At 41.1% G+C, this 27,990-nt stretch overlaps 1 protein-coding gene across 1 annotated transcript; it reads right to left on the bottom strand.

Moving 5' to 3' along the window:
• Positions 1–114: 114 nt before the first annotated feature.
• Positions 115–27,990, bottom strand: KLB (klotho beta). The gene is made up of 5 exons (XM_018564696.1): positions 27,135–27,990; positions 7,012–7,522; positions 6,115–6,383; positions 3,795–4,938; positions 115–686 (listed from the first exon to the last, which is right to left on the bottom strand). Exons 1-5 carry the CDS (start codon positions 27,870–27,872, stop codon positions 280–282), a joined length of 3,069 nt encoding a protein of 1,022 aa, XP_018420198.1. The 5' UTR covers positions 27,873–27,990; the 3' UTR covers positions 115–279.

The following is a 27,990-nucleotide window of genomic DNA, read 5'->3' as shown; positions in this document are numbered from 1 at the left end:
TTTCTCGGCATGGGAAATGTATTTTTTAAAACTAGGTAGCTTTTTAAATAACGAAATAATATTACAACAGAATTTCATTTTATAAATTAGAATCTAAGTAAGTCCTGCATTTTGGAAACATACACACACCTGTGCAGGCAAGGCATGTGGTAGACACAACGCAGTCACTAGATGTGTCGCCAGAGTAAACATGCTCATATACACATGGGAGTTCTCGGTCTTCAGTGTTAGGATAAATGGAGTGAACGGTAATGAAGAGTTACATGTGTACGATCTCTCTCAGCACTGGCTGAAACCACTTTTCTTTTTAATGAGCAAGCAGGCGTTGTGCTGGTGCTTGAGTGAGTGCAGTTTTCTCCTCTTTCTCTTATACTTTCTTATGAATGTAACGGTTATTAAAAGAACTGAAGTGAAGAAAAGACAAAAGCTGAAGAATATCAGTGGTTTTCTTTGCTGGACAAATGTACAGAAGTGACACGAGTTCTCTTCACTAATTGTTATGCACGGATTGTCCACTTGGTCCGCTGGAAAGCCATTTGCGGTAATGATTGAAGAGTATTTGTTCACAGAAGCCTTGGCTTTCATGCTGTAAATGGGAGAGTTGTAAAATCCATACTGGGGTTTTGTTTTGTCAGCTAGTTTAAAAGCGTAGTATCCTTTGAGGTTGATGTTATCTTGTAGGTAGGCTGGAAAAGATAAATCAGCGATAAGTGGCAAAGTACAACAAGTCATAAGTCATTTGGAATTTCTGGCACAACTCATTTTATTAACAACTGCAATAATGCAGTTCAAATGTTCTGAGACTGTGACTGCCCATACCGTTTGCCACTTGGAAGAGTGGGAGACACAATCCTTGAAATATCTGGCAATACACAGATGGAATTATGTGAATGGTTCTATGTTCTCTGTACAGCACTGGCTAAGCTGATTGGCTCCTGTCACTGTTCAGATTTTCCATCCAGCTCCTGTAATTTTCTAATCAAAGGATGCCGTACAGATGGGTGGCAACAGGGCCAACCGCTGTGCAAATTTCATCCGGTTCATTAAGAACCTTTCCAAATTCGTATTCCCATTTAAGATAAATGGTGTGGCCAATATTGTTAAGTCTGGAATGTTGGCACCTAATCCCAAATATGATCAACAATATCCAAGTCAAAAATGCCAAGGTGTGCCCACTCCTCAGATCATGCTACAATGATCATGTTTGTGTAATTGTCGGGCTAATAATAATAAAAAAATAATAAAAAATGTCTGTTGACCCCATGGATGTCACCATTTAGACCCTCGAATTTAAGCTATGGTCAATCTAGTCATAATAAACATGGTAAAACAGAGACAGTTTTTTATGAACATTAATATCTGAAAACTAACAACTTATAACCCCTTACATCTTATTACATTTTATTCTGTGATTTGTCCCTTTTTAAAAGGTACTAAAATTATGTTACAGTATATACAGGTGAAACTCAAAAAATTAGAATATCGTGCAAAAGTTCATTTATTTCACTAATGCAACTTAAAAGGTGAGTGGGTACTCTCATTTTTTTTTTGTTCAATTAATTTTTATTGGTATATAAAAATAAAAAAGCAAAGCATGTACATCCATTACAGGTGGTGGTTCTCGTAGTACAGACAATGAGTGATGTTAGCACATAGTGTTTAATACAGTAGCACAACAGATTCGCTATGTCCGTTTCAGCATCCATTTATTAACATTTGCGATCAATTGTTGACGTCCACCACCTGGTGGGTGAATGAGCCAGTCTAGCAGAGCATACTGGCTTTAACCAAGGTTTTGGAAAAGTTTTAGCAGGAAAGTATAAAAAGAGAGGCGGAAGATTATGGTAGGGAGGACTGTTGTACAGTCCTAGTGGAGGGGGACAGTCATAAAAAGGCGGGAAGGGGGAAAAGGAAGTAAGATGAGAGGGTTGGGGGAAGTGGGGGACAGTGGTGCCTGGGAGTGTTACTTGGCGTGGAACATGCACTATCGGAAGGTAGATTTCCAGGTCATGTGTCTAGCAAAGCTCTATCAAAGTTCGGTGGGAAGAAATTGTCAACCCACGGTTCCCATACCTTATTGAATTTGGAGAGGCTGTCGAGTAGTTTTGCAGTCAGCTTCTCGTTGATCATGGTCCAGTGGATCCTGTTTTTAACAGCTGAGATACTCAGGGTGTTTGAGAGCCAAGTGTGGACTATAACCTGTTTTGCTGCCGTGAGGACATGGGTGAGGAGTCGGAATTCGTATTTAGATATGTCAGGTGGCCTAACATTTGGCAAAGCTTCCCCCGGGGTCAGATGTATGCTTCTTTTGGTGAGGGTACCAAGTATCGTGTTTACCTGAGACCAGAGCCTTTGGGCGATTGGGCAGTTCCACCATATATGGAGATAGTCCCCCCTTGCTGAGCAACCACGGAAGCAATTTAGTGAGCTGCCCGGTGTAACATGGGCCAGATGACTGGGCACCATGTACCACCTGTACAGGACCTTATAATTGGTCTCTACTGCTGACGCATTGTGGGAGCAGGAGGACGTGGTGGCCCATATCTGTTCCCATGGTATTTCGTCTACCGCCATCCCCAGGTCAGTAGCCCAACTGTGCATGTATTTGTGGGTCTCCTAAGCCACCCACCCTACGGGGTTGGTACAGAATAGTCTTGGAGACCCTGGGGTCTGCAACCTTGCCAAATGTACCTGAGGAGTTGTCCCTGAAAGACGTTCAGATAATGTGGGGGTACCGCTACTGGGAGTATACGAAGAGGTAGAGCAGTTTTGGGAGGTAGGACATTTTGGTGGCCGCTACCCGGCCTAGCCAGGAGAGGGAGTAGGTAGACCAAATGGAAAGCAGAGTTTGGAGTTTATGGCTAAGGGGTGGATAGTTGGCGTTGAACAGGGTGCAATAATCATTAGTGAGGAAAACTCCAAGGTATTTAAGTTTCACTCTTTCCCACTGATATTGAAAGGACTCTTGGAGCGTCAGTAGGAGGTTTGGGGGAAGATTAATATTAAGGGCTTTTTATTTTAAGGGATTAACCTGCAAACCCGAAAGGGAGCCGAAGGATGTGAGGAGGGCTTGGAGATTGGGCAGAGTAACAAGTGGGTTAGTTATTATAAGAAGGACATCGTCCGCAAACATGCTTAATTTATAGTGGTGGCCTGCTACAGGTAGGCCTGTAAGGTCTGGGGAGGTTCTAATGAGGTGCGCTAGGGGTTTGATGGCCAGGGCGAATAAGACGGGAGAGTGGACATCCTTGGCGTGTGCCTCGCAGTATCTGGAAGGGTTTGGACCTAAATCCCGTGTACCTGACCGCAGCCGAAGGGGAAGTGTAAAGGGCAGCCACCCAAGACCTAAAGTGTGGACCAAAGCCCCAACGTTCTAAAAGGTGAAAGAGAATAAGGCCATGAGATGGAATCGAACGCCTTGCTAATATCAAGGGATAGGAGCATGGAGGGTATCTGCCGTTTCCTCGCCAGTTGGATGAGTAGTGCTATCTTGCGAATATTGTCGCTCGCCTGGCGAGTGGGCATAAAGCCCACTTGGTCTTTGTGTTTTTTTTTTTTTACTTATTTAACACTACAGAGAATGCACTCTTGTGTGTGAGGATCCATGTAAGGAAGCTAAGCCAGACATGCTGGCAAGGAGATCTTGCCATCGTATCCTCCAGAAGAAATTAAAACAATGGGGGGGATTCGGTTCTCTAGCATCCAGCCGATAATTTATCACCTTTTTTAAAGACCGATCTATTCAGGGTTTACAGGACATTTTACACCATATATGTATATTTTCATACACTTACCTTGTAGCAGCTGTTTGTTGTGTTGCTGTAAATAATACATTCTAAGTTCATCATTGTCTGAAGCTCTGTCATCTATTCCATTTGCTGTGACATAAATGGGCAAGTTCCCATAATTCTTTTTTAACCAGTTTAAAAGTTTTCTAATTCCATGCGGGACTACTGCTAGCCCACTGGATGAAGTGAGACTTGTTGCATCAGAAAGAAAATAAACATCCCGGTCAGCATCAAATCTGCTGTCGTTCTTTGGCTCATGGATCACCAGCCTGGTGGTGAAATGATTTATGGCTAAAAAATCAGCAGATCCTTTCAGCAATTTCTTTTCTTCTTCAGTGAAGTAGGGCAAGAAAGACCTTGATGTCCCCTTTTGATTCTTGGAACGGATGTATTGTCTCATGAGCAGCGGATAGTCACCAGAGCCAAAGATTGGCTCAGCAATCCAGGCAATATCAAACTGCAGAAAGCGCTCAGCTGCTGTAGCATGAGACTGAAGAAAAGGGTTGGCGGGCTCAGCCCAGTCAGTGTGTAGAGACAATGATATTTGACCCTGCTGCAGAGGCCTGTATTTCTCATCATACAAGCGCCATGCTGTGGCATGGGCTATGAGGACATTGTGCACAGCATGGTAAGTCCTATTACTACTGCCATGGTAATATTGGCTTAGCCGGTTTGGTTCATTGATTGTGATCCACTGCTTTACCAAGTCACCAAGTTCCTGGAAACATAGATTTGTATAATCGGCAAATGCTTCAACAATTTCCCTGTTTAACCAACCCCCATTTTCTAATAATGGCCCTGGAAGACTTAAAGAGCCATGAGTTGGGTAATAAAGCGTCAGCATGGTCTTGATTCCTAGCTTGGATGCCTCATCTATCATGCAGCGGTAATACCTAAGGACTTCTCTGTTAACTATGGACAGATCTCCTTTCGGCAGAATTAAAGACCAGTTAAGAGCAAATCTGTAATGGGTGACTTTCATGTTCGTCAGCAGGGCGAGGTGTTTTTTGATGGTAATAAAGTCAGTGCACTGAGGTGGACGAGTCTTTAGTTTCACTCCTTTTACTGCATGAAGGAAGCCATCGCCTGTAATGTTCCACACATACAATCTGCGATCTACAAACTGAGGTGAAGAGGGAGCCAGCTCTGCCTAGTGGGAAAAAGATAAATAGAATATATATCAATGGCATTATAGCACTGTATTCCTTGAAAAAGGCTTCTCAGGTAGTGTATATACTGATAATAACAAATGAAACTTGTTCTATAAACATGTACAATATATACTGTACAGAACATCTCTGGCAGACCGTGTCTTCTACCTCTCTTGGTAGTCAACACTTCTAGGAGTGTCAATTGCCTGTGTCTTCCATTGCAAGCTGCTGATTCCTGTAGTGAAGGAGTTTGAGGAAGGTACCACCGCACACATTTTAGCAATGCTAATGAGCTTCCCTCCATCCATAAATACCATATATACAAAGTCAAAAGATTTTTAAAACTTACTAGTTTTCTTCAATGCCGTGCATGTCACTGCAGCACAGTACAACATTGCTTCTTGAGAATATACTATCCGTTGCAAGAGTGTTTTCACCCAAGATTTTGACTGGTCTGTATTCCCCAGAATGCAGCAGGAAGTAGTGTGATACCACCCATGCCTAGGAACCCCTGGCAGAAAGTGGGGGTAAGGCAATTTACATGTAAGGATAGTGAGGTCATACCCAGCACTGCAGAAAATAGGAGTAAGGTAAGTATACCCAGCTATTATGCTGGGCTAGTGCTTTAAAAGAAAGGTAATGGTTCTCACTCAAGAACCTCTGACAAATTATTTTGCTGTCTGTATCTCAATTCTAATCCTTTCCCACACTGTTAAAAAAAAAGGATTTTATTGTTGTTTGTATCTGCTTTGGGGAGATTTCCCCTCAGTTCCTGCCCCAGTAATTACTGTTACTGAACACAGCCAAGGAAATTTCCCTTACAAAAAAGAGAGGAAATAAAAACCTGATAGCACAGGACAGGAGGAAACATTAAAAAAAAAACCTGATAGCAAATCTATCCCTTTCCCCACCCTATCCAAAAAAGAGAGCAAATGTCAACTGAAAGTAGTATCCCACTTTCTTGGTGGCCTCCATATGCAGTCTGTGTTGACATCAATGAAGAACACCAAGTTTCTGTTCATAACAGAAATGTTCACCATCCACCCAATATGACATTCTATAGTGCTGCTGCTGCTGACAAATTTGTTTGGCTTTATATCAGTGTAGGTTATTGAAGTGGATAATGTTGGTTGGAGATCTCATGAAACACACGTGTACAGAGTAGGAAAACATACCTTTAGTATGGAATCCGTTATTCCCCAGGAGTAGTCACATGGAAAATGGCCATCAATCGGTGAATCAAGAGCAGATGAAGGGATTCCATTTTGACTTATGACTTGTTTGTAATACAGTGCAGAGGATTTGGGGGTTAGTCTTTTGTCCTTGTTGTTGAAGTCTATATAAAATAATCCACGCCTAATTTTATAGCCTTCTTGCCATTCAAAAGTGTCCATTAGCGACCATGCGGTGTAACCAAAGATCTGTATGCCATCGTGTTTAATAGCTATTCACAAAAAAAGTAAAAGAGAAAGTATGTTAAGAAAAAGAATAATATATTCTGGAAATAATGTATGCTATGTTAAGCAAACATCTTGGATAACGCAGTTTTAGAATGATGTGACTATCAATGAGTTATGGCTCAAGTGCACGTGAACTTACTCTACACCAATCTTATATTCATGCCCAGCTATTTTCCTACCAGCTGTATAAAGCTTAGCTAGAGCAGCATGTTCGGTTAAGACAAGCTGCACAACTGTCAGTGTACATGGACACCTACAATGAGTGGCCAGATTATTATGACCGCCTGACGTTTGTAGGCAAATTAGCTATAATTTCGTGCTGAAGTTGCTAGAGGGCCAGACCATTATAAATAGGGAAGCAGGTTGTTTACCACGACAGTAGAAGTGATTTTTTTTCTGAAGATATGGGTAAACAACGCGATTTAACAGCCTTTGAACGTGGGATGATTGTTGGCGCTCGGAGCCATGGAGCGAGTATCAGCAAAACAGCAGAATTTGTTTTCAAGAGCAGCTGTTGTTAAAGTGTTTAAAGACTGGACTGTCAGCTGAACGTGCGAATTGCGAATACCTTTGATCTATTTTCACACAGGGGAACTAAAGACATTTAATTACCTTGAAAGACATCAACAATAAACTTCTTCATGATGTATAGCGTAGTAGTGTCTTCTGTTCTGATATTGCTGTTTGAGAACCAGCCATTTTCCATGATCAGGATCCTGGGGTTGTTATACTCTAGTTTAATCCAGTTCAATACTCCTCTCAGACAAAGGGAAATCCGAAGTGTCTTGCTGTCATTATTTGAGCGCTTAAAGTTATTTGGTCCAAAGGAGAAAGCAAAGAAGTCTGCTGTGCCTTGAATGTAAGCTTTCTCATTTTCAGAAAACTTGGGCAACACAGAGTTATACTTTGTCTTCAGGCTCTCGGGGTAATCACCATCACCGTGAATAGGTTTTGCAAAGCTTCCAAGTACAGCTTCCATTGACTCTTGACACATATCAATAGAAGAAGCATCAATATTTTTACTTTCTGGTTCCAACCAATGAGATCCCAGGGTCACTGACAGGTACCCCTTGTACTTTGGGCGGAAGTTGTCATTATAGGTATGCCAAACCATAGCATGAGCCTGCAATACAAAAACCGGATTTAAATGAGAAATGCACATGTAAACATCATCTAGTGTTCACATAATCCTATTTTTTACACAAAGCAGTCTATAATGTATAATTTGTTTCTATTTAAGATTGTTAGAGACCTGGAACATCCAGTGGCCAGGGTAAATATGCCAAACTGCAATTCCCTTCCCCATGTGCATATCCAATCGTCTTCTGCAGCTGTGATCCCACACCTAGCTGCCACCACACTTGTCTCAGCGTCACTGTGTAACTCTGGGTCCGTCAAAAGGGTAGCAGTGAGGAAGTATAAGAATGACGATGCTGGCACACTTACTAAGACATTAAGACTAGGGGTCTATTTACAAAGCAGCCGTAGGATCTAGCCGTAGCTTTGGCCGATCCTTCGGCTAGCTTCGGCCCCAGGACCCCTCTGGTTCAGTAGAATTCACATAGCTCTGATCAGTGTCCCTGGTTACCAGCTAACCAGGGACACTGATCTCCAGACAGCAAACTCTCCCGGGTGCTCCGGGAGTCTCCCGCTCCCGGCCGCCAAGGAGAGATACACTGCTTTTTCTTTATTTTTTTCTTTATTCTGACACAGAGCCGTGTCTGAATAGAAAAAATAAATAAATGTTTGCCCATAGGAATGCATTGCTAGATTCCTATTGGCTATTTCAATTTACAATAGCCAATAGTAAACTAGCATTGCACCTGCCCTCTGACACGTCTCCGTGTCAGAATAAAGAAAAAAAAAGAAAAAGCAATGTTTCTCTCCTGGGCGGCCGGGAGCGTGAGACTCCCAGTGCTCCCAAGTCAATAATGGGGACACAAGCCTGTAACAGGGACGGTCATATTTAAATCTCATGTCTGTGTTAGGAAGCTGCCAGGGTTTCTTACCCTTCCTTGTCCACTTGAGCTGCTGGTTCAGCTTCTGTGCAGTGTTTCTGTCACTGACTGTTGCTCCTATGTGCCCTCTTATGACCAAACCCGTAAACCTCATCATTCTGCAACGACTGGCAAACTCCTGGCAACTTCCAGTCTCACAGGGATGATGCGACTCCAGTTCCCTATATAATCATCAGCCTTTTCACTTGGTTTCCACCCTTGCATTTGTTTAGACCTACCAAGTCCTCTCTGCTTGTTCCTGTGCTCCATGTATGAACCTGGATCTTTTTACTGATCTCCTGCTTCTGACCTTTTGGCTCAGCTCTGACTACGTCTTGGATTTACCTATTGTTTTGCTATTTTGTTTATTGTCGCTTTCAATTAACTCCTTTATTTTTTAACCTGCACTTTTAATTTCTGTCTGGTTTCTTGGTTCCCTGACAGAAGCATAGAAGATACAACTAGCTCCAGATAAATTGACCCAGAGCAGATCAACTAAAAGGGAAGGCATAAACATCTCAGCCAGGATCTGCAGGAGCCTGTTAATGGGTAGGTCATAAATGGATGTCGTAGACCTCCATTAAGCCAAAGTCTGCTAATGGCCGTGTTGTTAACCTATCTTGAAGCAATACACATTTTTAAGTCTGACTTTACTTGACTGTATTTGTTGGTTTTCCTACAAAACAAAACAACTAAATCACACATAACTGCTCATATAAATGAGGCTGAATACTGAAGAGATTAGCACCGATGGATACATGATTACGTTCTTCATGAAGAAGGCAGCAATAGTATACAGCATGACAAATCCCGTGGGGCATTCATAATATACACTGTGACCAACTACATACTGATGACCCAATTAGTCTATGTAGTTAAAAGACATTCTAAGAAAAATCAAAACAGCTAACTTGGAAAAAAACAACATAGTGTTACCAAGATATGTACTGTAAAAAAGAGGCTATTTCTTTAGAAAAACTACCCAATTATATGTTCCGGGGAAAGGAAACAGATTACCTTCCACACTGTTAATTAAATACAACTTAGTACTGCTGAGCAGATATAATGGGTAAAGCAAACTTTAATTAAGAAGCTATTTTGAATTTTTATGTCATTATGCATTTTATAGAGCTCAGATCTATTTAAAGGGTCATTCCAACCCAAACTGTTTTATGTGGTGGGAGGTATACATGAATTTACACTTGTTTCTTAAAGTGACTCCTCTGTTCCTGAGTTTTTCCCTACTTGTTCCCTTTTTTCAGTAATTAATAGGTTAGCTGCAATGCTATGATTGATAGATATATATATATATATATATATAACATACACACTGTATATCTGTAAAGTATTTAAGCTAACCGTTTAATTACTGAAATAAGGAAACTCAATAAATGTTCTGTACAATTTGATCTCATTTAGCACCACTGGCTACTGTTTAATGGTTTGTCCTTATCAAAGCCAAATGTTTGCTTTATACCAAGCAAGCACACCAAATCAATACTAAGCGTTACGATCTCATCCTGTGAAATTCCTATTCCAGCTGACATTTTCCCCACTATAGATGGGTAAATGAGTTTGATGGTTAAGCTAAAACCACAAACAAATGCATCACTTGCTTGTCATGCATCATACAGAACTGACAAGGGTCCCAAGAATGCTGCTTTGAACCAAGGACTTTAAAAAGACTCTGGGGTTGATTTACTAAAAGCAACTCGGCTGTTCACTTTGCCACAGAATTTGCAATTTGCAGGGGAAGTTTCCCTTAGCTTGGTGAATGCGGCGAATTTCATTTTGCAAAGAAAATAAAAAAACAGTATTTTTGTTTGCACATGATTGGATGATGGAAGTCAACAGAGCCTCACCTCATTCACTAAACTAAGTTCCCCTGCAAAGTGCAAATTCACTCACAAAATGAATAGCCTATTTGTGTTTACTAAATCAACCTTAGATTGTAAGCTTCTTGAGGGTAGGGACTGATGAGAATGTGCAACTATGTAAAGCACTGCGTAAATTGTCGGTACTATATAAATGGCAGTAATAAATAAATCAACCCCTATGTTAATCTATGCCTATCCATGTGAAATCTAAACCTGAAAACAGCTAATTTGCCCAGATACAAAAAAAGCAGTATGGAAAATTTGTTTTGTTGTCTGTTACCGTATGTAGTGTGATTGTCGCTATTGTCCCCATTTGTCAATTTTGATTTGGGTGACAAAATATAAATTTTTTACATTTTAAAAATTCCGCCAAATCCTATAATTGTAGGCACCCTTTCAAAAGAGAATTCCGGCTAATAATCTAAGCTCCATGATCCACGGAATCTTGAGAATGTCTTCTTCTCAGTGCTATTGGGCAAAGCTCTCAGTCATGTTCCTATTACATATGGCTGGCAGGTAGAGCAATGGCTTCATAACCCATTCTTCACTGACAACCAGGCAAACACACAAAGGCAGAGAAATATTTTGACAGCTAACAGCTGTAAGCCTGGAAGGAGAACTGTCTTTAAAGCAACAATGCATGCCTGTTGGAACAGAACAAACAAAATGCTGGATCTTATCTCTCTGGTCTAGCACTGGGGGGACTGGATGCTTGTAGGATGGGTGTAGTGAGAACGCATTTTGTAAAAAGATCAACTTTTGAACCTAAACCATTGAACTCTTCATGGAGATCTGCTGCCCCATATTAATCTGCATCAAGGATGCTTAATTCCTACATTTAGATTTTTAATTATTTCTGGAAAAGGCATTACTTGTGATGGATTTGCTGCAGACTGCAACTTTCATGTCACCACTAATGAGAAGACTGATGTGTAATTTGGCTCTAATGCATAATGCCAGATTATCATAGAAACATTTATTGGAAACTCACAAGGATCTTCCTTCAGTTAAATGATAGTCACCTTGCATGGTGATATGGAATCCTTAGATGGTAGGCAGTCACTACTCAGTGGTCATAGGGTCATAGGGTCCACTAACTAACTGTAGTTGGGCTCCAGCACACCCCAAAAGTCCCATACATTCCTATGCAAATCTATAAAACTTGACAATAAAGCAGATCCACACCGAATCCTGCCATGCAATGAAAATGCACTTGCATGTAATTGCTCTCCAGACCTCCTGGGCAGTGGAGGCCCACAGGAGTTAACCAGTAGGATCACAGGCAATGGTTAGTCCTTGCTCTCACCTTAAAAGGTTAGGTTATTATTACTGTATGTAGTTTAAGAAGTTAATTTTAAATAACATTTTTACCGACTAAATATAAACTTCAAAGCAGTTCAGAGGGGTGCAATCATGGTGGAGACTCTGCAAGAGGACCCGAGAGACTATATTATTGTCCTTGTGTTTAGGAACCCATTCTTTTTCACTAAGCAGTGGAGCTATTTTTAAATAAGTTCACAGGGTACGTTGGAGTGAGAAATATAATAGGGCAGCAGGTGCACACTCAAGGTTCATTGATATGTGTTATTTTGTTGACAGTACTTAAACCTTCCCTTGCATGTCTGAGATGAGGACGAGGTATATAAAAGGTTTCCATACAGTATTTATGCCTAACAATTCCTAAACAAGGCTTACATACTCAATAAATGTAAGATTCACTTTTATTATCCAATCATGTGAAAAGCACATCCCAGTTTATTTTTTTCAACTGCACAGGATTGGGTACTCAAACTGAACACAGCTACAAGTTATTGAGTAAAGATTCTCAACTCCTTTAGTAAATCAGCCCCACTTTATCCTTGGGGGTTGTTTTTCTTAATTTTATGATGTTTGCACCCACAAATACTTTGTAGATCATCCGTTTTCAAATCTTCCTGTGACAGTCTCATTGTCACAGGTCGGCTAGAACTATGAGGTGAGTGAAAAGCACTCACCTCAGTTCTTCTTTAAGGTATCGTCTACTTTATGGAAATCGTATCTGACATAATTGGCCAATGTTTATAAGTTTCTGCGTATGTTTAGTTTTAGCTGCTACTCCTGCCTGCGGTAGGCTTGTTAGCAACAGTGTTTACATACATATATCACTATAGAGACTATTAATCTATCTTGAGAATCCACAGTCAATACTTAGCGACACATTGCAGACTTCTAAACACTCTCATGCATTTTCTAAAATGTCTTTTGGAAGCCTGTGGGTGGACATAAATGCCCTCATCCTGTTCCTAATGGGCTGACCTATGGAGCATTTATGAGAGTCTACAACCGTTGAAGTGCCAGTTATTGCATGCAGAGATTTTTCAATCTTTTCTGAAATCTCCTCTAAAATTTCCTTATGATGGGGTTAGGCTTACCTTCATCTTATAGAGAACAGAAGGAATTATTGCAATGGTCAGTCATAAGATACTTCATAGCAGATAAGGACAGACAGAGGTCTGCTCATCTGCAGTTCTTGGGGAAACATCTACCATTATATTGACCATTCTTCTAGAAGCGCATGTGTGAAGTCAGGTACTGATGTTGGACGAGAAGGCCTGGCCTGTAGTCTCCGCTCTAATTAATCCCAAATGTGTTCTATTGGGTTGAGGTCTGTGCAGGCCAGTCAAGTTTCTCCACCCCAAACTCACTCATCCATGTCTTCATGGAACAGGAAGGTGCCATCCCCAAACTGTTCTCACAAAGTTGGGAGCATGACATTGTCCAAAATGTCTTGGTATGCTGATGCCTTAAAAGTTCCCTTCACTGGAACTAAGTGGCCAAGCCTAACCCCTGAAAAGCAACCCCACACCATAATCCCCCCTCCACCAAACTTTACACTTGGCACAATGCAGTCAGGCAAGTACCGTTCTCGTGGCAACCGCCAAACCCAGACATGTCCATCGGATTGCCAGACAGAGAAGTGTGACGTCTGTAGCTATTGACACTGCAGACAGTTGACGACTTCTGTGCACTGTGCGCTTCAGCATGCGCTGACACCGCTCTGTCATTTTACGTGGCCTACCACTACGTGGCTGAGTTGCGGTTGTTCCCAGTTGCTTCCACTTTGTTATAATACCACTAGTATTCCACAGTTGACCGTGGAATATTTAGTAGCAAGGAAATTTGCATTGAAAACCTGAATCCAATGATTTGGAGGGTGTCCCATTACTATTGGCAATATAGTGTATATTGGGCCAAGCTGGACCAATGTAAGGAGTAATATCTGGTGTTCAGCATTCATTTCTTAATTCAGAATTATATACTTTCCAACTGTCCCTCATTTGGAACCAAATCCCTCTGCCCCTCTTTCCTCCTCAGCTGTCCTTCTTTTTGGGCTGATGTAAAGATATCTATGGAAATTTACTATTTAACTACCAGAAGTGTTATTCTGACCTTATCTTATCTATTAGTTTTCTTGTTTGCTATTTGAAAAAAGCATGTACAAAGGAAAAATAAGGTGAAAAAAATACTATTTTTGGGTTTTACCAATCATTTTTGGCATATAAATTTATAATAGATTATGGTTCAAGGACCACTGCGCTAGGGCTGGATATCTAGATGGTTAATAGGACCAGCAGCAACTCTATAGAAAGTGTATATCTAATATGGCAAGCAAGTTGCGCTTGGTCGGTGTGATTGTGGCTTATAAAGTGAAAACAGAAAAAACACACTCCTGAATCAAGGAGACCCTAACCTTCTCTGTGAAAAACCAAAAACACTATCTCAAATTAGTGATCAAACCGTGAATAATCTCTCAGAACAGGAGTACCCCTGACTGCCTGATTTCGAACATTTTATAATAAAAAGGGGGGATGGAACATTAGAACCCCAGGACTTTCTGATAACCTTTCCTAACCAGAGGTCGGCTGGATATATTCTGGAAGACATCTATCTGCCAAATGAACGGATTATCCACTTAAACATCATTGATGGACATCATTGAAGTAGCCGTTTTTATTCCGACATATAAACGACAAAACCTTTGAAATTGACCGCCTGTTATAGTGTAGAGGTATTCTAGATATTTACCCCACTGAATGCCTGTTATACCGCTGTGATTGTTATAAGTATCCAACCCCGCTATCTAACTGAGAGGGGAAACAATTACGTATATCATACTTTATATAATTAAGACTGTTCACTGCTCAACGGGTGATTGAAACACAGTTATATTGTGTATATAATACTAGGACATGCATCACTGTTTAGGACATTGTAATCACTAATCTTCACCATTGTATCAGGTCCACACATGCCAGTTTTTAGGTTCACTGGTCACGTACTTAAGAATTAAGTCTTTATTTGTTTAATCACAGAGGGTCTGGGCTATAGCTTGAGCCCGGCACTTCTGCCACATATATATTCACAGAACATTGTGATTTGTTTGATTATTGTTTATTCATCACATGTTTAATAATGATTTTTGGCGCACACACATATATTGTTTATAGTTTACTCCTGTTCTGAGAGATTATTCACGGTTTGATCACTAATTTGAGATAGTGTTTTTGGTTTTTCACAGAGAAGGTTAGGGTCTCATTGATTCAGGAGTGGGTTTTTTCTGTTTTCACTTTATAATGCACACTCACACCGACCAAGCGCAACTTGCTTGCCATATTAAATTTATAATAGCATAACTGGGAATGTGGAAGGGGTGTGCCTATGATATAAATACATTGTACTAGAAGGTGTCCCTCTTTCTGAAGGATCATTAATAAAGAAAAAAAGGGTTTTGTCTTTTGGTAGTAGCAATGTAGTTTGCAAACACTGAACTATATGTTCCAATTGTACACTAAATTAGCAAATTACAATTATTTAAAACTATTTTCTTAAAGAACCAATAATTCCTAAACAAAGGACGATATAAATGCTATTTGTAATAAAGATGACAAATTTGTATCTTTAGTGCACCCTACAAGTTCAGCCTTGCCATAGTGTTACATTAGTTGGGTGGTTGAGCCAGTGACTGACCACCCAACAAGAAATAAAAGATAATAAAGTAAAAGAATTCTAACATTGTTGGACATAATGGACTTTGGTATATGGCCAATAGTCACAGATGAAACAAGCTTGCAGACTACAGGTGAAGGTCTGTTTATATTAGCCTTTGCTTATATCCTTGAAAAGCATTTAAATAGACATGTAGCTCTGGGTAGGTCTTCCTATTATCAGTACCAAAAAATACATGTAAAGATCAAAATAAACGAGAGTTTATCATGTATAGATGACAGATGTTTTTTTTACGTACAAGGAACCAATCTGGATCTCACCGATTTATGTAATGTGGATATCTGTAAACCGTTGGAGAATTGCACCAAAGAGAGAGCACCATTTTAAAGTGACATTACAGGATAATTTTTTCTCCCTCCCCCAATGTTAATTAAAGCACTTACCTTAAATGATGTCTCTTAATCCGATCTTCTTCTTCTTTCCTGTCCTTTTCAGCCTTGTCTGCAGCGCTGCGGCGGGTGTCCGATCCAGCTCTAACTCCTCTGTCCTTGCTGGCACTTCCTGTCCCACGGTGTCTGCATGCGGGGGCACGCATCCATAGACTTACCTTGCGTCTCTCCTCGTCTCCCGGCCGAAAAGCCGAACTGCACATGCGCCCGCCCCAAGATGCTTTGCGGCCGAGCAGTTTCGGATTCTCGTACGGGAGTGCGCGTCGAAGACAGCGGTAAGTTTAAACCGCCTTTAAAGCGTTTTTTGTTTTTTTAAAAACTTTTTGCATATATCTACTGCTGTAGATATATGCAAAAAAAAACGGAGGGTTTAGAAACCCTTTAAGTTCTTGTTGACTTTTGGCAGCCAGCCTTAAATGACCTTCCGCTATCCTCATTGCATGCCTTCTCTTTCCTTAAGGCCTGGTTCACACCTGGGCGTTTTTCAGCGCTGATCGAAGCGCTGAAAAAAGCTCAACAAGTGAAATCCTATTAATTGCTATGGGCATGGTTCCCACCTGGGCGTATTTCAGCGTGTTTTGTCGCGCTGAAATACGCCCTGCGTGCGATCAAGTACATGAGCTGCTTTTGGGTCAGATTACAGCGTGTATCCATTGGACTCCTTTATATAGATTCCGTAAACGCGCGTCAGATGCGCGTCTCGTGAACAGAAAATTGCGCTACAAACGCACGGTCAAAAACGCGAGTAAAATGCGCATATTACGAACGCCCAGTTGTGAACCCAGGCTAAACCAATCAATATAAGAAGTTTGGTTTGCAGGAGCACAGCAGTTGCCAAGTATAAATGTACTTGAGCTGGACACGTAGGGATTGACTTACTAAGGCAAATCAGCTGTTTACTTTGCAAGGGAATTTGCAGTTTGCAGGGGAAGTTTCCCCTTAAGGTGGCCATACACTGTACAACCGTCGCAAGACCTTAGTCTTGCGATGGTTGTAAAGGGATTAAAAAAATGTACAATCTGCCCATCTTGGACGGGCAGATCGCACTCTCGATCATCGCAAGCCACGCCCCCTGAGGGGCGGGCTTGCGATGACTGTAATGAGGGTCGGGCTTACGCTGACTGCAAACGGGCAGTGTGCGCGTGCGCACACCGGCCCGTTCGGCAGTTGTCGAACCGGCAGGCCACCAACTCGCCGAGAATCGTACGATTCCCGGCGGTTTTTCAAACATGCTGGTTCGATGGAAGACGTGCGACCGTACAGTAGAAACGGTTGCACGCCTTCCATACACTGCACGATTCTCGTACGATCGCGGGATTTCCCGCGATTCTCGTACGAGAATCGTGCAGTGTATGGGCACCATTAGTTTAGTGAATGAGGTGAAGCTCTATTAACTTCCATTAGCCAATCATGTGCAAGCAAAAATACAGTTTTTTTTAGTTTTCTTGCACATAGTTAGGTATTCTTTGCAAAGTAAAATTTCACCACATTCACTAAGCTAAGTGAAATTTTCCCTGCAAAGTGCAAATGAACATGCAAAGTTAACAGCCTATTTGCCTTTAGTAAATGAACCCTTTAATCTCAGTGCTGCTCAGAGACATCATCAATCACAGTAAATCACAGTGCATTGAGGGCTATTGTCACTGACACATCACCATTATTCATCACATTTAGTCACATACTGTGATGTATTTGCCAGTGCTCACTCAATCTTCTTTTAAAGGGGATTAAAAATGATTTACTGTATTCAGAACTAAACTAATAACATTCTTTATTTTTAGTGGGAAAAAGTATTACATTTTGTATACGAATATTCCACGTTTATTTATTTGTAGACACCAGCTTGATTTCAAGGCTCATTGTCAATTCCTATACATGGCTGCTTTGTTTACAGAACTCAAAAACATTAAACAAAAAAAAACAAAAAAAAAACATGATTACAGTTTCAGTTAAATGCCTTAGTGTCATTATTCGTGAATAAGACTTAAGTAGGGTATACACTGAAGACATTTCAAAGGAACAAAATCAATTTTGAAACATTTGTTCGACTTTCTAATAGTTGATTGGATCAAATCAATGATCAATTTAGATAAATTTAGATCACTTTGAAATTTAACAGTGAAGGGGATTTTCGTTTGGGAAACTCCATTCATTCCAAAATCGAATGTTAAATCAAAACGAAAATTTGAACGACATCCGTTAAGACTCTGATGGCATTATCGAACATTCCAACAAGATTTTCGAATTGAGCATTCGTTTGAAAATCTACCAGTGTAAACTCTACTTTATGGGATGAATTGTAAATGATCTGCCCCAACATGCTGGTCAAATGCATTCTGTATGGCATTCTTGCCACTAGTTGAAGCCAACGAGCATAGGAAATTCCTTTGCTCCTCAGTTCCATCTAGTGGCGAGAATGCCATGAGAAAGGCATTCAGCCAGCATATGTTGGGGTGGATGAGTTTTAAATTGGTCCCTAAGAGCGATCATGACAGATTTAGAAAATTATTTATGCATTTCTATTCATTACAATTACTACAATTAAGGCCTGATTCACACCTAGGCAATAGCATGTTCACGTGTTGAAACTTTTTTTGACCTTAAGCCGCGTGTTTTTATGAGCAGATTGCGACACGTTGATATCAATGGCATAAATGTGCGCAAACGCGTGTAAAAATGCGCAAAACCAATTACAATGCTCGTATCCAAGCGTTTGCCGTTGACTCTATGGGGACAAAATGAGCTGGAAGAAAGAAGCTTGTGTACTTTTTCTAGTAACATGCGTTTTGCTTATTGCACAAAAATGCTCAGGTGTGAACAGGAGCCATAAGAATGAATGAGATTTTTTGGGGAAGCTTTTTGTCGCGCTGAATCAGCTGTGACCATACGCTCATTGTGAACCAGGCCGTATGGTATGTTGATGTAGTGCTTGAGGCAGATGGGATGGAGAGACATTGACTGCCTTCCAGTGCCTGAGCAGCCAGTTGGTGCTTTAGCCTTTCTTAGTTCCAGTCCCCCAACCGCGACCTTTGGGAGGAGGTAAAGGGGAATCACTGCTCTGTGGGGCAAGAACAACAACACTCCATGTGTCTAGAGCACTCCATGTGATGAATAAGTATTTGGGATGTATAGATTTCCCTTACAGCTGGCAGTGTGTGTGGCAGATGGACCTAAAGCCACTTTCTTAGGGGTCCTGGTAGCTGTTGGGTAAGCTTTGTTGATAGGTATAGCAGGAGGATGTTTTGGCCTCATTCACACACACACAAGCAAAATTGTATATTGTGTATATACGCGTCTATGCGCGTATATACGAGCGTATATGCGTATATTCGTGCACTATATGCAATCCCAGAATGCATCACTCGTAATGAAATTTTTTATGTGCTGTACGCATGTACAATACGCAGAAATACGCTGCCCGGGCGCATTTCTGTTCCATTCTGTTTTTGCGCATATATATATATATATATATACGCTACGCAAATATATGGCTCCATACGCGGCTGTGTGTATGGAGCCATTCATTTGCATATGTTGCATATGGTACAATGCACACGTACACACGTACGCGCGTATACACACGTATATATGCGCGGGAGTGTGAATGAGGCCTTTAACTTGTTTTAGCCACTAAAAACACTACACCAAAAAAAACACTACACCAAGAACTACTGCATGGATATCCACAGTTATAACCAGATTGCAAGGATAAATCATGCAATCTTTTTCAGGCTTCTCAAGTCTACTGACAGGAAATGAAATCCTAGTTGGGCACACTTTATGCTATAGTGACAAGAACTAAGTTATTGGTTGGAACTGATGCGAGTTGAGAGTGGCCAGAACTGGCTTTAGCAAGGTAAATATTGGGTGTCCCTGACGTGAGTGCAATATACATATGAGTTTGAGGTCAAGGATAATACCATTCACTGTTTTAAAAACTAATGGTACTGTAGACATAAGATGACAGTCCCTACGTCCTGCTGTTTTCAGGCTCGTTAGCTAACTACCTCATGTCGATGGTGGCAGGCAGTCATCCCAAAGTAAAAAGCTCTAATGGGGAACATTAACTGGGCAGGTTAGAAAATGTGTCCTAGTTTTTTTTAATTGTTCTCTTTTGTTAAGGTGCATCAACTTAATAGATTTGCAAAGCCAACCTTTTAAGTTTAGGGAGTGCTCTGCAGTGCTTAGTATACATGTGCACCAGCAAAAAAATGATTTTGTTTCGTTTTGATTCAGATTTTGCTTTATTTCGTTTTTCAGAATTCGGGTCCGAAAGTCAATTCGTTTCGGAACTCGGATTCGGACCAAATTCGTTAGCGGTAATCCGTACGAAATTTCATTTTGTTTTCGTTTCGTTCGTTCGATGCAGCAAAGTGACATTTAAGAGGAAAAAAAACGTTTTTTGTTCTCAAATGTCACTTTGCTGCAACAAAAAAAAAAAAAAAATCAGAAATTCGGAATAGGAAATTTGGATTCGTTTGCATTCGTTATATATATAATTCGGATTTCGGATACATACGAATTTCCGAAATTTCCTCTGAATTTCCGAAATTGCGTCCGCATTTTGATTCGGAACGAAACGAATCGCACATGTCTAGTGCTTAGAAGATGTGCTTCCAGGGCAGTTGGATCATTGCTGCATATCCAACTACCCTCAAATGTCTATAGGCAGCCAAAGAAACAGGTCTGCTATTGAAGATATTAAAGGAGAACTATGACATGAGTGATTTCCACTCACCTCATAGTTCTAGCCGACCTGTGACAATAAGACTGTCACAGGTCGGCTCAGTAGATCGGGAGGTGAGAGAACACATACCGGGTTCCCTCACCTCTGGATTCCCCTCTCCCCGCTCCGATCTGCCAGTGCTGACTGGCGGAACGGATGGGGGAGGGGGCGGGTACAGCTGGCTCTGCTTCTAGATAGGCAGAGCCAGCTGTCACTCACGCAGCTGGGCGGATCCCGTCATCTAAGTCGAGATCCGCTCCGGCTGCGGCGTCTCAGTATACCGCGAGCTGTAGCTCGCGGTATACTGAGCTTAGGGTAACGGGAGGACGCTAGTTTGTGTCCTCCCGTTACCCCAAGGAGAACTATGGGGAAAAACACTGACCCCATAGTTCTCCTTTAAAAAGTCACACTTAGGCCTTATTTATATTTCCATACTATGCATGGTAATGCATGTAACGTGTTGTTGCATTGTGGTGTCAACACACTAAGGCACCTGCATTGTAGCGCGCTTATGTAGGCACGTTAGGGTGAGTTGTCAGCCTGTTCATTTTTTAACTAATCTACAATATTATTTTAATTTAAGAAAGACTTTTGAAGTTACCATAACAAGTTACAGCTTATATGAGATTTTAGAGATTATACTTTCACAGGGTAATTTACTAGAAGTATTTGCTTACCATTTCAACAAACCTATGTCTCCTACAAGAGAAGAAGCAGATTATTTATCTTGTATGTAGTATAGCAGCTTTCTTTCTAAAGTTTATCTCACTAATACAAACAACCTGAGCTTGTGTAAAACATTCCACATTCACTAAATGAATGCTTATATACCAAATAAATACATACATACAATATTTATGGAACCCATTTTCAAGGTCACTGACTGTGCCAAAAATAAGTATGTGCAGTAGGGAATCATTTTAATTTCACATAAACACTTTAATGGTCTTACACACTGTCAGAAAATGTTTAACAACACTAGATACACACAAAAAAAGATTCAACTATGAGACAATTAAACTTTTTTTCTCATGCCCCTTTTTTAAACTTTTCTTATTAATCTGTGGTCGCCTCTAGAAGCAATCATATATAACATGTTGGGGTAAAGGTACTGATATACGTGGCAACTGTGACAGCAGATTATGACAGCAGGTTAGGATCATAGTCACCCCTTGTACTGGGTGAAAACAATTCCCACTGCTACTTTATATACACAATACTTATAACTCACTGATATCACACAATACATATGTATGTGGTCATTGTGAGACCTCTGGTTTTGTAACTCACACAATCCTGATCTTTGGTATACACAAAACTAGACTTTAGGCAGCCAGGATACAGACCAAGTAATCATTTGTATAGTATCTTAAAGAAACTCTGTCACATATGAACTAGCTAGTAGTACTGAAGAACAGGTTGAAACAAAGTAGGCTTTTGCTTTTAAAATAATAAAATAAATGCACACATAGTCATAAAAGAATATAAAATGTAAATGTATTATTTTCTTTGCATAGGAGCCATTAAAGCATTGAAACTGCGATCAGTGGATAATTGGTCCAATGCTCTGGTTCCTGCAGATTGTTCCTCCAGTCTCGGTCTGTACCGAGGTATGGACTTTAAATTACATGGATACAGGAACAATGAATAGACTACAACTATGGTGATGTCACCTCACTGTCCCTCTGCCGGGATAGTTTCTCCATTCACAGATCCTTTGATATCAGATTAAAAAATGGCATATGGGTGTATCATGAAACATGGTGTTAAAGGCAAACTTAGCCTTTAACATCTAGGGTGCTAATTCTGTAGTGGAAATCTATAGTTTTGCTGCCTTCTACATAATATTCAGACTCACAGCTTGGAACAGCTGCAGGAGCAGATTATAAAGGTACCCCTATGTTTACATGCTTGTGGAATGGAAAGGTTCAGATGTAAGATAATTATCACCTGGTCTGGACAAGAACAATCAAATAAGCATTGATCATTTGCCTGTATATATGGGCTCTTTTTGATCTGTTCAAACATTTTGAAGCCAACAGATCTTGGCTGCCTTCTGAGATGTCTGCACAGGGCATACACATGCACACTCAGCTGATATTATATGCTTAAAGAATAATGGTTCTGAATGATTGTTCACATAGTCTGACCTTCCTTTGTATGTGTTCAGGTACATTTACTGTTAAAGGAGAACTATGGGGTTAAGTCTTTTCCCCATAGTTCTCCTTAGGGTAACGGGAGGACACAAACTAGCGTCCTCCCGTCACCCTGGGCTCAGTATACCGTGAGCTCCAGCTCGCGGTATACTGAGCCCAGGGTGACGGGAGGACGCTAGTTTGTGTCCTCCCGTTACCCTAAGGAGAACTATGGGGTTAAGTCTTTCCCCCATAGTTCTCCTTTAAATAAGCTGTTTTTCTTCATATCATTATTTTGCACTCATACAGAAAATTTTCATTCCCACATGTAATGTTTACAGCAAGTATTTATGCACAATTATTCATGAATAATTGTGCATAAATACTTGCTGTAAACATTACATGTGGGAATGAAAATTTTCTGTATGAGTGCAAAATAATGATATGAAGAAAAACAGCTTATTTAAAGGAGAACTATGAGGTGAGTGAAAAGCCCTCACCTCATAGTTCTCCTTTAAATAAGCTGTTTTTCTTCATATCATTATTTTGCACTCATACAGAAAATTTTCATTCCCACATGTAATGTTTACAGCAAGTATTTATGCACAATTATTCATGAATAATAGAAAAATAAATGTTATGGGGCTGATGTATAAACCTTTTCCCCAAGCATAAAGCTGGGCGAATGCCATTCACACAGCATCACCAACACTAGATAACGCACAGGATCACAGGAATTTTTGGAAGTGGAAGGTTTCTGCATTAGTCCCTTGGTGTTTCACAAAGTCAACTCTCACAAGGTAACAATGTAACTGAATGTATCAGTGTTATTGTTTCATATCGTAAAACAACCTCATATAATAACAGTATCACAAGCTATTACTATATAAGCCTTTACTGAAGTTAAAGTGACACTAAACTCAGTAATTGAATCTTAAAAATGCATTCAAGTATCCTAACTATAAACAAAAATGTATCTTATTTGTGTATCATTCAGCTGAAGACTCTGAATCAGCTCGCTCACGTGATAGACTATAATCTCACATTTTTATTTACTAACTTGTTTTGAAGTTATGTTCTATCACGGGAGTGAGCTTGGAGTGGTGGATACTTTATAACACACACAGGGACCATGGGGAACAAAAGTAGCCTCCCCCCAGAAGGAAGGACAGTGGCAGCATGAGTTCAGAGATGATTTGAGGATCTACAGTTGAGTGATATATTTTTGTTACTAGTTAGGGTACTTGAATGCAATTTTAAGATTTAATTCCTGAGTTTACTGTCACTTTAATTCAGTGAAAGATGAATAGGTTGCTCTAGGTTACTACAGATTGTCAGTTACCTTTTGTCTATCTGTTTATCTATAATCCGCATTCACCTTGCACTGTGACAACTCATTTATAAAGAGTTACAGATTGTAACATTTTGTTTACAGTATTGCTCTTTTATTTTCCACACAGCACATAATAATTGCCTTTATTTAATAACAATGTAACCTGCAGGAACCACAGCTCTTTGTGCAGTCTAATGAAAGCTGATTCTCATTGTTAAAGCAGAACACTGGGGAAGATTCAAAACTACTCTTGTAGTGGGGCCCCCTGCACTGTAAGGGTTATATGCTCTTTTTTTCTAGGCAGTTCTATTTCCACTATCTATTGCTTCTGCAGGCTTCCTCTTCTCCTAAAGCTGCTTCTCTCTTTAATGCTCCATTGTTTGCGGGCTCTCTGATATCATCATGTAGCATGCAGGACCTGCAGTTCTGCATTGTAAGTGAAGAAGCAAAGGGCCCCCCACAACCAAGTGTTGCAAAGAAGAGGAGAGCTCCGGCTGCTTGATAAGCGAGGGATGAGGTAGGTAAAGCTGCTTTTTGATGATACCCTAGACACAATCTGGCATTTAACCCTTGCAGTGCGGGCAGCCCCAGCTTCAATGTCCAACATTTGCTCTTTTGCTCTATTTTATTGAATATGGTCATTGTGAGATGGCCATGCTATTGATGCCGTCACCTTTGGATTTTCCCTCACTCTCTGTCCTGGTATCAGTGGTCACCAGAACAAAACAAAAAAATTCCTAACAGGGACAGAAACAGCAATAAAACCTGACTCACCACTATATCCAAAACTAAAAAAGGGAATTTAGTAGGGATGCACCGATACCAGTGCCGATACTTGGCATTTTCATGAGAACTACCAGGGTTGCAGAGGTTGCAGCTGGGACCTGGCTCTGGCGCTCCACCACTGTCCTGAAATCATTAGTCCGTATTGTTTTAGAAAAACTGTCACATGACAATAAACAAAAATGTATCAGTACTTGTATCTGAAAGTACTTGGACAAGTATCAGTATACTTGTACTTGAAAAAATGGTATCGGTGCATCCCTTTATATATGTTTGTAAAACAAAATGTATACATTAAAACAGAGATGCAATCCCAGGAGCTCCGTGTGCTCCTTACAAATAACAGCTGCCTCCTAACGTTTTAATTTTTCTCTAGTCTAGTCCTGGAGCTAGAAAAGGATCTGTACATGTACTTCTACCGAATACGGTACTTCCCCTAGAATTTAGCTGTAGATACACTTTACCTTGCAGTTTTCATATTCCGCATCCAGCATTTACAAAAAAAGTAAGACCTGGTTCATACCATCATGTTTTATGTACACTACAACGCAGAATCATGGCAAGTTAAAAGACTATGAACACTGGATACCTTTATAATGTATGAAGCCCTTTATATCAGTGGGCTGTATTAGAGGGCAGTGTGTTGCTTTATAGTCAATGGCAATGCAAGGAAAACGCACTGATAATCCACTAAAAGCACAATGTCTGCAGGAATTGTATATCCTAATCTGGTGTGCAGCCAGGAAATGAGCCCAGCAAAGTAACTTGTGTGAATGTGCACTCCACACAGCACACTAAATTGGCCTCTGGACTCGCTTCAGAAGCATCAGATGGATATAATATCTCCAGCATTGCATGAATATTGCTTGTTCACACCAGTAGCTGCACTCAACTGTGCGGCTGCTGCTGTGCATGTGCCCGTACACTGCTGATGCGCTTGATCGAGCCACATTGCAGTTTCTTTTTTATTGTTAAAACTTTATTGGAATGTCACAAGTGACATTTCATTAAGTTCTATGGGCTCACTGCTGTGAGATGCGGTTGTACTGTGTCTCATTAAGGCACACTTTAAAAAAGTACTGTCAACATACATGACAAGGCAAATTGTCTTTTCTTGCGTTCAGGTCTGAACAGCTCGTTCACAGATGGTGTGAAGAAGCCCTCAACCTGAGAAAAACACGTACATTTTCTTATAGGATGGTGTGGACAAGCTCCAAAGATCCATTCCCACTAGCCTGCAGTGTTTTTCTGTGCGGGCCAGTGTCCACTGTGTATTGGCAGTGACATAAAATGACACTTCATTATAAAGTTAATGCACAACAGCTGAGGTATGTTGGGCCCATTTGCAGCAGACGCTGCATTAATTGCACAGCTTATGGCATGCAGTGCCCCGACAGTGTAAATGCGCCACTCCTGGCACATTGCACTGTTTTATTTTTAATTTTTGGGTCGAATTTTATTGAAAGTGACATTTCATTCACTTCTACAGGCACAGTGGGGTATGAGACGGTTGTACAGTGTTGCATCCTGCTTCGCTGAAAAAAACTACAACATGTCACACCGTTTTTAGCGCACACCACTGTGTTCCCATCGCAACACGGTGGTGTGAACTGATCCCCCTCCGTGAAAAGTCAAATTGCCTTGTCTCGCGTTGGGGCTGTGCTGGAAACAATGGACCGCGCAGCCCTAATGCATCTGGTGTGAATCGGCCCTTTATGTGTCTAAAGGTGCCCATACACCTTACGATTATCGGACGATTTTCGTATGCGATCGACTTTTCGTCCGATAATCGTATGTGTGCATTGCAATGTCCGACCGACAATACTGTACAATCGTACGACTTTTGACGGACAAGCATGTTTGAAAACTTTGCTAGATCGTACGATTGTCGTAAGGTTGCTGGCGTTTCCGTCCATCAAAAGCCGTACGATGTACACTGCGCTTGCGCTAACGAAAATACGGCAAATCAATTACCGCATTTCGTCCAGGTGCTTTTCGTTAATTACGGCTAAATGATTCTTGCGATCATCGGGGCAGGATGCCGTACGAAAATCGTATGAATATTCGATCGTCGGAAGAAAAGTTTCGTCCAATAATCGTAAGATGTATGGGCACCTTAAAGCGTTGCAGAAAACTGCTGCATGTCTACATTTTTCCGCAACGCGCGGCAACCCACGTCAAGTCAGCATTGTAGTGTGAACAGAACCCATGGAAACCAATTGTATTGAGCACAAAAACACAGGTCACTGGACATAGTGTGAATGAGCCCCTTAACATTTATAATTATATTAATGATGAAAGGGTCCTATCAATAACTGCACAGAATTTAGAGGACACTTGAGACAACTTGACAACAAGCACCAGAAGATAGGCAGCAGATATCTGGTGTCATAAACAGGTAGGCAATATAAATCACAGCAGAGAAACATTTGGATATACATTGATTTACCTTGATGAGGTTGTGGGTCACTGCTGCCACCTTTGCTTCACCTCCTTTCACCCAAGGCGCATGGGTCCCTGTGCCATAACCATGCCAGGCTACCAGGTAAGGATTGTGCATGGTGATCCAATATTTCACCCGATCGCCAAACTGCTGGAAGCAGAACGTTGCATACTCATTGAAGAGATGGATGACACTCTGGTTTGCCCAGCCGCCGTACTGCTCCTGGATGGGCATAGGTAGGTCCCAGTGGTACAGGGTGATGATGGGCTCTTTGCGCTTGCTAAGGAGAACATTGATGATACGGTTGTAGTAGAGGATTCCCTGCTCGCTGGGAATGTTATTACCCTGTGGGAAAAGCCTTGGCCATGACAGGGAGAAATGGTAAAAATCCACCCCTAGGAGCTCCAATGCTGGCAGCTCTTCTCTAAGGAAGCTGTCTGAGATGCCTTCACGGTGCCCAGACGTGCGGTTTGCCACCCAGGGCTGGCGTGATTTCATAAACTGGTCCCATACAGATTGTCCTCTGTTGGAGTGGTCATCTTCCACTTGTAGAGAGGAGCTCCCTACACCCCACAGAAAATCACTGGGGAATGTCCCATGGGTAAAGAGTTGACTGTCATTTAAGGGGTTCACTTGATTCGTCCTGTCCCAGACTTTCCTGCCTTCTCCTGGTCTACCTATGACTTGCCTTGTGCAAAGCAAAACCGCAAAGATCCAGCAGCCTTTAAGCCAAATTGCATCCATGGTCCCCCTCTCTGGTCTCCTTGCTTTGGGGCTTCTTTTATGAATTAGGATGGAGAGTCTTCCATTCAGTGACCAAGGGTCTGCAGAGAGAATAGATATCCCACTGACCCTGCTCTGC

The sequence above is a fragment of the Nanorana parkeri genome, unplaced genomic scaffold (assembly GCF_000935625.1).
Source record: "Nanorana parkeri isolate BGI_ZX_2015 unplaced genomic scaffold, ASM93562v1 scaffold24, whole genome shotgun sequence".
Lineage (NCBI taxonomy): Eukaryota > Metazoa > Chordata > Amphibia > Anura > Dicroglossidae > Nanorana > Nanorana parkeri.
Note: the sequence above shows the minus strand (reverse complement) of the source record. Positions and strands in the feature narration are given on the sequence as shown.